At 45.8% G+C, this 11,882-nt stretch overlaps 1 protein-coding gene across 1 annotated transcript; it reads left to right on the top strand.

The window, feature by feature from the left end:
- Positions 1–1,023: 1,023 nt before the first annotated feature.
- On the top strand, positions 1,024–7,250 carry LOC127293122 (glutamate decarboxylase). The gene is made up of 7 exons (XM_051322677.1): positions 1,024–1,326; positions 1,414–1,618; positions 5,467–5,667; positions 5,760–5,974; positions 6,069–6,322; positions 6,410–6,462; positions 6,555–7,250. The coding sequence occupies exons 1-7, from the start codon at positions 1,235–1,237 to the stop codon at positions 7,020–7,022; spliced, it is 1,488 nt and encodes a 495-aa protein (XP_051178637.1). The 5' UTR covers positions 1,024–1,234; the 3' UTR covers positions 7,023–7,250.
- The last annotated feature ends 4,632 nt before the right edge of the window (positions 7,251–11,882 follow it).

Below are 11,882 nucleotides of genomic sequence, written 5' to 3'. Positions count from 1 at the left end.
GTTGAAAAAGTTCTATTTTATTTCTTTCCCACTAATGAAATACTTGAGCGACCATCACAAAAGACAGGTCCTATTACAGTGTTTTGTATTTTGGTGATCGATGAGTGAGATATAATGTACCTGTCTCGACAACGAGAGGTGGATCATGGTGTGTTCGTACTCGGCGTCTTTGAAAAATAGCCAGCCAGGCTAGAGTGCGTCGCAAGAATGAAACAGTCAAAATATCTATACATACATGCTTACATTACATATAGGCGGTTAGGCCTGCTTGCAATTTTCATTCACTGACCAATCCGTAACCACCGACAGCGGGCCTCGCAAATAATGAATCCAATTCCATGCATGAATCACGAATTCACGATACATAATTCGCATTACGAACACATGGAGATGCATGTGCATGTACCCGTATGGTTATTGGTCTACGAAACGTGTAGACGGATGGAGCATTAGGCTCCAAATCAAACAGCTCACCAGGTTCCAAAAAAGGAACCCACGCTCCCTTAATCATTTGTCCGATACAAAAAAAAAGCTTAGACCATGACCAAGTCCAAAGAAAAGTTTCTGACGAATAACTGCTCCTACATTTCTACGGCACCGACTGGCTACGACTAGTATGTACTGTACATTCTTCCCCCGGAATCATGGAATCCGGGCCCTTCACCCGTCTTTGTACAAAAGGAAAGCGAATCAACATAGGGAAAGCGATCGATCGGGAGCACGAAGCTTCTCCTCCAGCTCCTGACCCGAGTAATTATAACATCATCCAAGCGTCAAGAAACGCGTGAGCGAACTGGACGACAAGTAAAAAACCTGAACAAATCGAGCTAAGAGACGAAATACTATCGATTTTCATCAAATTAAAAGACTATAAGATTGATAGTACTTTCAAAAGGAAATAGGAAGACGACGACGATGAATGTGGAACGGGAGCAGGGTACGTACACACATGCATCACATGTACTCCTACATACACAAGTGGCATCCCCCCTAGCTCGGCCCTATATATATTCCGCCATTTTTGTATCTCGGCCACCACGGCGCGCGCGGCATCCTATCCTGTCCTACAGAATAGGCAACGTGCCCCTTTCCTTAATTACTGGCTTGATTGATTGATCCGGAGAGGCGACGACCCCGGCGACCGATCTCCTCCTTCTCCAAGCACAGACAGGCCAGTAGGCTCTACTACCGCCTCCTCCCTCGATCCGATCAGCCATCTCCGGCCGCCGGCGAGATGGTGCTCTCCCACGCCGCGTCGACGGGCTCCTCCGATGACTCGGTCCACTCCACCTTCGCCTCCCGCTACGTCCGCACCTCCCTGCCCAGGTGAGTTCAGTCCCTCGATCGACGGCTAGTAGCACGATCAGGATGAATCATGGATATGGATGCCTGATCTGGTCTTGTTTCAACCAGGTACCGGATGCCGGACAACTCGATCCCCAAGGAGGCGGCGTACCAGATCATCAACGACGAGCTGATGCTGGACGGAAACCCGCGCCTCAACCTCGCCTCCTTCGTCACCACCTGGATGGAGCCCGAGTGCAACAAGCTCATGATGGACTCTATCAACAAGAACTACGTCGACATGGACGAGTACCCCGTCACCACCGAGCTCCAGGTATACCACATCTCCGATCCTAGCTTTGGTTCCGTCAATTTCATGCCCGGTCGTGATTTGCTTTCGGGATCTCTTTCCATTTTAGTGTTGAAATTCCGACTGGTTCGTTCCCACGATGCATAGCATGGGGGAAAAGGTTCGGTGGTTTGCTTGTGTCAGCACGTTCAGTTAATGGACGTTCATTTCGTCCACTTGGCCAGTTTTTAAATTTTTCGAAAGATCCATTTGGCCAGTTGGTCTGATCTGGCACATAAGCTGCAAAATTATTGTGAGACTTTCTCCCATCCAAGTAAGAATGTTACAAAATGGAGAGTATAGATCGTCTTCGTATGCTGCGTTCCTATCTACTACCTTTAATCTGATTTAATTCACCCCCGGACACTACCAGGTCGTGTGTGAGACTGCGTCAATCTAATCCGATCGAAGGGAGTAAATAACAAATGAGAGGGACTCCACCCCAGTTTGTCATCAAGGTAGATGTGAGGATTCGAAACCCGAGTACTGGTGCTTTGCGCTTTTGCGTGTCAACCACTACACCACGGGAGTCTCCTCGCTACGTTCGTATCTTGCCTCTGTGCCTAGTGCCTACCGACAATATCTTAAGATTCATTTCCTATGGATGGTTGTACAAGGGATGAATTAATTAAGTACGATAAAACTCATCTTTTTGATAGCTCTAAAGTTAATTGAGTATGCACTTCTGCCTCGGCTTATCGTCTGCACTTCGAAGGACGCACTCTCTCCGCCGCACCAGACATGATATGGTCTCCATGGGCTCCGGCTAAATGCAAATTCTTCCTCTGGCTGCTGTTACACAACCGGCTGTGGTGCGCCGATCACCTGCAACGTCGTCAGCTGCCCAATGCATATTTTTGCCCTCTTTGCCTCAGAAACCTGGAGTCATCTTTCCACCTCTTCTTCGAGTACCCGTTTTCCAGACGGCTTTGGACCACGGTGGCGGCCTGGCCGCACTGCTCCTCCTTCCATCCGACGGTTTGGGGGACCGCGGCATCCTCCTGGGAAATCTGGCAGCTCATGATCCAACAAACGCCGGACGCACACAGAAGAGGGACGAGCTCGCTTTTCATGCTCGTTTGCTGGAACATCTGGAAGGAGCGAAACGCCAGGATCTTTCGGCAAAAATCGGCGTCTTTGCAGCTGATCATCGCTCACATTCGTGATGAGGCGCGAGAGTGGAGCTTTGCCAACGCTAGGGCTCTCAGGAAGCTCATGTTCGAGCCGCCCTGATCTGCCTAGGCCTTGATGGTTTATGCTTTCCTCTTTTATGTTTTCTCTCCTTTATCCCTGGCCCATTCGATGAGTTCCTTGACACATCGGTGGGTTACTTGTGAAGATTTCCCTCTGCTTATCAATGAAAACCAGGAAACTGGGTATTTCAAAAAAAAAAAGTTAATTGAGTATAGTAAAGGTAGTGCTATTGTTGACTTATTATTACAGTCTACAATCACTGGTTGCTTAGTTGTTACGGCAGCCAGAGCTAGCTAGCACTCGTAGCCATGCATCATCATATCGTAAAGAGAAAGATCATGATAGTAAAGAGAAGAAAATCGAAAAACATTGAGTGTTCAAAGTTGCAAAAGCCCAACAAAAATTAATTCCCTCGGCAGTGCCATTTCTCTATCTTCTTGGCATGTGAACCTGAATAGTCTACTGAATAGTATGGAGGAACAGAACGTGCGGCGGCTTCATCCCGCAACAAGACACCCATGTCCCTGTCTGCCAACGGGCGAAGAAACTAATGATAGACCAAAGCCATGCATGTTCACAGGGTGATTGTTAACACTCGGGTCAATAACAACAAACACCGATAGATCGAGGGTGCCAAGAAGTCGCATTCCAAGTAGTACGAGTTGTCCCTGTCCGTCCTATCACCATAGTGCTAGGCCACCTAGTTAGCCGCTCCTAGCCATGTGTAGGTTCGGTCTCGATGTAAACCAAAAACGTTTTAGAAATGTGTATGTGCCATTTGACCGAAAACTTTCTTTAGCTCCAAAGTCAAGAGCCCGGTTATCACTTTATCTTAAAATTTCAAAAAATTCACATCTACATGTTTTAGAAAAGTCTGTAAAACATCTGGAAGTAGTTAGTCATATAATCTACAAACATACAAAATTGTAATGATATTTTTTTTGAATTCTGAGCTGCACAAAAATGATTATCTTCTGAATTTTGGAGTTCTAAAAATACGCACTCCTTCACTATACTCAGATTCATATATATTTTCCTTTTGTGTAGCTCGGAATAAAAAATATATCATTTAGTATATCAATTTTTCATAATTTTTAAAACTTGTAAATGTGTTTTCTGAATTTTTAAAAATAAAATAATTGCTGGAGCTCTGAAGTCAGAAATGTTGTGGCAGGTGACATTTGACCGAAAACTTTCTTTAGCTCCGGAGTCAAGAGCCCGGTTATCACTTTATCTTAGAATTTCAAAAAGTTCACATCTACATGTTTTAGAAAAGTCTGTAAAACATCTGGAAGTGGTTAGTCATATAATCTACAAACATACAAAATCGTAATGGTATATTTTTTTGAATTCTGAGCTGCACAAAAATGATAATATCTTCTGAATTTTGGAGTTCTAAAAATACGCACTCCTTCACTATACTCAGATTCATATATTTTTTTCCTTTTGTGTAGCTCGGAATAAAAAATATATCATTTAGTATATCAATTTTTCATAATTTTTAAAACTTGTAAATGTGTTTTCTGAATTTTTAAAAATAAAATAATTGCTGGAGCTCTGAAGTCAGAAATGTTGTGGCAGGTGACATTTGACCGAAAACTTTCTTTAGCTCCAGAGTCAAGAGCCCGGTTATCACTTTATCTTAGAATTTCAAAAAGTTCACATCTACATGTTTTAGAAAAGTCTGTAAAACATCTGGAAGTGGTTAGTCATATAATCTACAAACATACAAAATCGTAATGGTATATTTTTTTTGAATTCTGAGCTGCACAAAAATGATAATATCTTCTGAATTTTGGAGTTCTAAAAATACGCACTCCTTCACTATACTCAGATTCATATATTTTTTCCTTTTGTGTAGCTCGGAATAAAAAAAATATCATTTAGTATATCAATTTTTCATAATTTTTAAAACTTGTAAATGTGATTTCTGAATTTTTAAAAATAAAATAATTGCTGGAGCTCTGAAGTCAGAAATGTTGTGGCAACACCTTGCCATGTAATCGCCTTGATCAGATTGTGATTGAAATGCTATGGCCATGTTATTCTTGAGATTAATGGTGCTGTTCGAGTACCTAGTCTCGAGCTCTAGGGTGAAGAATCCACGTCTAACTTTCATTGGTTTAACGTGACAATGGTGGCTACGTGTGTGACGTGTGTCGTTCCTTTGTTGGGCATTGTTTGGAGATTTTCTGTAGCGTCAACTGCCGCAGTTGTTGATGCATGATTGTTGTTGTTGTAATTGGTCAATTCGGCAATGATATGTGGATGCCTCTGCTTTTGTTGCCCTTTTTAACAATCTTGTTTTGCGTGCCCTTGGTTAAAATTGCTAAAACTACTAATATAAATACTTGGACTCAAAGTTTTGAATAACCATCTGAAATATGAAGTGACCAAACTTTGTCAGCTTCACAAACTGCTGTATCAGACCTTCAGAAGTGCGTGCTGCAATACGTTTGGAATGATTGGTACTCTATTCCATACGTATTCTGAACTCTGAAGTATATACTACTCCGAATAACTAGAAAGTGCTGCGCAAATATTTCACTGTTTTGTTCTTTTCGTTGTGGACATGAATAGAAATTGCATGATTCCTAGATCGACTGTAATTAACTTATGCCTGAATTTGTATTCTGCAGAACCGATGCGTCAACATGATCGCGCATCTGTTCAATGCTCCTCTTGGGGAAACCGAGACGGCTGTCGGAGTCGGCACCGTGGGGTCGTCCGAGGCCATCATGCTCGCCGGACTGGCCTTCAAGAGAAGGTGGCAGAACAAGATGAGGGCCGCCGGCAAGCCCTGCGACAAGCCCAACATTGTCACCGGTGCCAACGTCCAGGTAAGTACCAACATCTTCATAACGCAGTGTGTTGTGGTGCTTAACCATACTTTACCAAAGATATCTTGATTGATCGGCACAATTCGATGCAGGTTTGCTGGGAAAAGTTCGCGCGGTACTTCGAGGTGGAGCTCATGGAAGTGAAGCTGACCGAGGGGTACTATGTCATGGACCCACAGAAGGCGGTGGATATGGTCGACGAGAACACCATCTGCGTAGCTGCCATCCTCGGCTCCACGCTCAACGGGGAGTTTGAGGACGTCAAGACGCTCAACGACCTGCTCGTCAAGAAGAACGAGGAGACAGGGTAACGATATAACCAAGCATCCAAATTTCAGATGAGCTGTGAATAGATGTTTCCGGTTGAGTTCTAATGAGTTAGTTTTGGACTGAACGTGCAGTTGGGACACGCCGATCCACGTTGACGCGGCAAGCGGTGGGTTCATCGCGCCGTTCCTGTACCCAGAGCTGGAGTGGGACTTCCGGCTGCCGCTGGTGAAGAGCATCAACGTGAGTGGGCACAAGTACGGCCTCGTGTACGCCGGGGTCGGGTGGGCCATCTGGAGGAGCAAGGAGGACCTACCGGAGGAGCTCATCTTCCACATCAACTACCTTGGCGCTGACCAGCCCACCTTCACCCTCAACTTCTCCAAAGGTGCCGTGTTCTTTGTTTTGTCCATTTCGGTGCATAGTAGTGCTTCAGATTGGCTAATTTTGCTTGAATCTTGATGCACACATACAGGTTCCAGCCAGGTTATCGCTCAGTATTACCAGCTCATCCGCCTTGGTTTTGAGGTACTAGTCGATCGGTCTGAACATTTCTGACTTCTGAGGAATATTCCTCTAAGTTCTAAACTAATCTCTGTTTTTGGTGTGTAATAATGCAGGGGTACAAGAACATCATGGACAACTGCCAAGAGAACGCGATGGTGCTCAAGGAGGGCCTGGAACGCACGGGGCGGTTCAACATCGTGTCCAAGGACAATGGGGTGCCGCTCGTCGCCTTCTCCCTCAAGGACAACAGCAAGCACAACGAGTTCGAGATCTCCGAGTACCTGCGCCGCTTCGGCTGGATCGTGCCGGCCTACACCATGCCCCCGGACGCGCAGCACATCACCGTGCTCCGTGTGGTCATCCGGGAGGACTTCAGCCGCACTTTCGCCGAGCGCCTTGTCATCGACATCGAGAAGGTGCTACATGAGCTCGACGCACTGCCGTCACGCGTTGCCCCCTCGCTGCTGCCCAACGGCGACGCTACCGCTCCAAATGACAAGGATATGGAGAGGCAGCGCGAGGTGATCACCCTCTGGAGGAGGGCCGTCGCGGAGAAGAAGAAGACCAGCGGCGTCTGCTAATCAAGCGACGCACATGAGCTGTTGGTGTGTACTAGCTGCTGCATGCTCTGGGCAAAAGTTATCTTGCATTTCTGATTTGATTTTACAAATTAAGGTCGCTTCTGTCCATGTTAATTCTTAGAGGCCTGGCTCCATTTGATCGACTATGTTCTTGTACGTGTCAAACATCAGTTATGTACTTATATTTGTTTTACGAAATACGGCTAAACGTGGTATCCATTTATCTTCTTTTGTGCTCGTTTTTGTTATACCTGAATATAATATGCAGCACTTTTAGAACCTACTAGGACAATGCCCGCGCGATGCTGCGGAAGAGCTAAATATATTAACTTTAAAATAGAAAAAGAAAAATTGATCTTGCAACATGGCTGATAAAATAAATTGTTACCCTTCTGCATAGATAATAAACTTTGTAATATGATGTAAATTCATCGGGCGGGTCATGCTAGCGTGCAATTTTCAGGCTCCAAAGTTACTTTTCAATGATGCCTGTTGATGTTCCTGACACTTACGTTTATAAACCAGCGGGAGTTGGTACAAAGTATTGAGGTGGGACTATTGAAAACAAAACTACTACAGTACTACTTCACCTGAGGCGATTGCCCTAGCTTTAGGAAGGAACGGACGCCACGAGTTCGATGTCCAGAAGGCACAAACCGATTCTAGAAAACTCACGGCCCATAAGAAATTCCGACGCTATGTGGCCCAACGGGTAGTCGCAGCGATTGAGGAAGTGCCATCCGCCCTCCGTCTGTCTGCAAGAACAGAATGCACAAATCCGGGCTGATCCTGTCCTAGATCGCGAGAAAATCGGCCGGGCTGCTCGGCGCAGCACCTCGTTCCTGTGATTAGCGTCGCATGTGATTCAGGCTCCGTGGACGCCGCCGTGCTCACGGAGCACACCACCTCGCCGACACCGTCCTCTCCATGCACGCACAAGAGCTTCGGGGTAAGATGCCTTGGACGCATAAGAGCTTCGTGGGAACCTACGTGCCCCGGGGCTGGCCACGGCGAGGCTGGACTGGGGGCCTCTGCCGATCGGCGGGTGCTCGGCTTCTCCCGCCGCTGCAGCTTCTTCCCGCCGACGGAGAGAGTCCAGATGGAGGCGCGGATTTTGAAAGGAGGCAGAGCGCAAGCGGTCTCGACACCTCCGGCTGGTGGGGATGGCCAGCACGGTCCCCGCCTCCGACCGCCCGGCGGCCGGCTCGCCCAGCCATCCCCTGTTCCGGAGAGCCTCGAGGATGAAACGAATTGTTTTAACGAACCGGTATCATATCATGGCATTTTGTTGTATTATGTATTTTGGTGGGAGGGTAAAACTGTCCAAAAAAATGTTGGACTAAGGAAACAATCCTCCCTTTATTATTAGGTATAGACTAGGAAAAAAGCCCGTGCGTTGCAACGGGATATATATTATTTAAAAATTACCATGACAACAAAAATAGCAAAATCAACGAGAAACATAGTTAATATTTATATGTTTTTATCATTTCAGAACGACAACTTCTTTTGTCTCGTATTTTGTACTACGATGTGAAGACGTATATGCGATTGCCTAAGATCCTATTAGGGCTCTTTCATAAAACTCGATTGTCCACCGCAGTGTGATGACACACAAGGCCACAATGTGTAGCAGCCTCGTTGAGTGTGTAGCTTATAAGATGGTTGCAACAATTAAGAGGCAATGAGCTACGTACCATGCTGAAGCTCTGCACATGCATGCATGAATAAATATGCCGCGATCATCTTTATTCAACACAAGTGCAGACATGGCCCAAAATATTAGGATAAAATCTAATAAAACTTGAACATAAGAATGAGTCCAAAATCCATTGAAATAATAAAGATCCAAGATTGTTTACCATGAGGATCCACCTGATTTTCTTATTGGCCAATTGGTAAACGATGTAAGTTTATTTGCTAATCAATAAAGTTGCCGTGGTGGTTTTCCCTCAAAAAAAAATCCAAGATTAATTACCAAAATTTCCATCCATGAAATCCGATCCGAAATCCTTGCAACGTCTTCGGCTGAGCGATGGCACACTGCGGATTGCAGCGGGGCGGCGAACCAGTGAGGATAAGCAGAGGTTTGCATTGCTAGGCCAAATTGCCAGGCTAAATTGTCCACAGGTATTCGGCCTAAGCAGCCAGAAGCAGGTCGTGTTGTTTGGAGACTTGCGACGCCAGACAAAAACTGGCGTCTCTGAAATAACTGAAGTAGCGCTGCTGCCTTTTGTAAAAAAGCTTCACGGGCCGTCTGGAGCCTTGAGCTCATCCAGGGGAGCGTGATCGTCTTGACACAGCAAGTTCCCAAGATCTCAAATCTTGGATTACTTTGATGCGTGCTGTTAGTGTTAGTGTCCTGTAATTTTGTTACTCCCTGAGTTGTTGAAGATTGAAAGCCGCGGCGATTGGCGTTGACCCGTTGAAGCATGGCACTTCCCTGGGTTGCAGAGCAGGTGCGGTAGACATAGCGGGGTGAAGGAGTGACCAATCGATCATCCACAGCAGGACAACACGGACCAGGTATGGCTTGCGGAAAAGTTGCGGGCTAACCAGGGACCCCTCCGGCCTCGACGAACCTCGCGCCGTCGTTGGGACCTGCAGGAACACTGTGAACCTCGCGCCGTCGTTCAGCGGCGACATGCGCCAATTGGGTGCCGTGCCGTCATCGGCCTACTGCCGGACATCGATGGCCCACCTAGATACCGGACATGGCTGCCTACGGCAATGTTGTGGCACCTGGTCACGGCGACCCTCTGGAAGACCTCGTACTTGGGCGACGGCCAGTGGCACCGCTGCCGACACGGCTGCTGCTAGAGAGTGGACCTCGCGGCGGATATATGCGCACGAGGACGCCTCCAACTTCCTCCTCCCCACGCCCAGCATCAGTCACCCGGCAGTCCTCGTACGTGGCTCGGCTGCTATCATTGTAGAACACTGCTCATGCCCGATGTACTCCGCGATCTCAGTTTTTTGTTTATCTCGGAAGTACTCGATGTTGTTCATCAGCCGCGCATTTCCTTCAGCGATCCGGGCGCTGGATTTGGTGTGGGGACCTCGGGCGAGGATGGACGGAGCCGGCGCGACACGGCCGGCACGGGGGCTTGCGGGGAACTGACACTGTCGTCGCCGGGGCAAAGGCCGTGCGAACTCGTACGTGAGTAGCTTGCCGGGAAGCTCTCGCTGTCGGGCCACAACGATGCGATCCAAGAACCGCGTGAGGTATCGTGGTAGGATATTGCTGCGCTTATAAAGCCAAGACTCCTCGTCCCTGACTTGGAGAAGGGATCGAGAGCGTATCCGGTCGGGTATGTTTTTCTTTACTGGGACAGCCCACACCGATCAATCGAGGAAACAAAGCACACGAATCTGATCCGGTTTCTTTTGTGTATTAGCGTGTTTTCCCATACGAAGCCAACTAAAACGGACGAAAACGTAAAACAATGTTGGACCAAAACGCATTATGACGGACCAAACCAAGGAAACGTTAGCTCCTTTATTAATAGGTATAGATTTGGTGTGCATGATTATAAAAAACACAGGAATTGCAAAAACATCGTGTAATCTAAATTCGTACAGAATTTCAAAACACAGGAATCTGACAAGAAATATATATTTACATAAGAACTAGATGATACCCCAGGCGTTGCTACGAGAATTGCTTAAAATATATTTGGATGATATTTGTTTTATAAATTAGTTAGGAAAACCAGATATAAATGTAGCAAGGAACTGGATGTGTCAATATGCGAACTGAAGAAGAAAATTATTATTTATTCTGTCGAACAATCAGATCATTACAATTTTCTTATTGAATATAAATAGCATGATACATGGCAAAGTTTATTTAGAGTTGTTCGGGTGGGTGCCTTCTTCGTCGATGATAATTTAGACATGTGGGGTTCCTTTCATCACGTATTGAGCGATGTATTTGGCAGCCTTGAATCCGTGATCCTCGGGAAGCTTTGTTGTGCCTTTGGAAGTAATACACCTTAGTGGTTTTGTAGTACTCTTCAATGTGTGCAATAGCTTCCATGTACTTTCGCTGGGTGACTGAACAAAATAGGAGGCAGGGTTTTCTTTGAAACCTGCATAAAATGTTTTTGTAGTGTTAAATAAGGCGAGTGTGCAAAGATTGAAAAAGCAATAAAATTTGTTGAAGTGGACATTTTTCAATAAAGGACGCTTTATTACTCGAAGTTTCAAGCATTACACCCAGCATCTGCATAGTTAAGATGCACACAGCCGTTTATGAATCCAATATCCAACCAAAAGGAGTGCAAAAAGAACAAAAGGAAAAAAAAACAACTAGTCAACAGCTCCATTGGCTTCTATTATACGGTTATGTAGCCATCCATGTTGGAAAATAAACTCCTTGGCCGTATTCTCCAACTGTGTTGACACCTCCATGATTAGGTCTTGGTCCTCGAAGCGTTGAAACGGCGACCATGAACGGAGCATAGTTGTACACCAGTAAATAACCTGCATAATAGAAGAATTTTTATCGTTAAAAACCTTGTCATTTCTACACAGCCAAAGTGACCATACAACTGCAATCGCTCCCACTCGGATAATCGTTTTATACCTGGAATCCACCCCATTTAGCTAACTGCCAAAAACATTTGCAATACTACGGTGTGGGTACATGGTAGATCCTATCTAAATGATTGACCATATAGATCTAGCAACCCAGCAATTGAAGAAAAGGTATTTTACTATCTCTTCTTCGTGCCAGAACACAAATTTCTTACAACCATACCAGTTGTGTTTTGCAAGGTTATCTTTAGTAAAAATTACACCTCGATGAAGATACCATGCAAATACCTTTGTTTTCAGAGCTATCTTCAACTTCCAGAT

The sequence above is a fragment of the Lolium perenne genome, chromosome 4, assembly GCF_019359855.2.
Source record: "Lolium perenne isolate Kyuss_39 chromosome 4, Kyuss_2.0, whole genome shotgun sequence".
NCBI lineage: Eukaryota > Viridiplantae > Streptophyta > Magnoliopsida > Poales > Poaceae > Lolium > Lolium perenne.
This window is presented reverse-complemented; position numbering and strand designations above follow the sequence as displayed.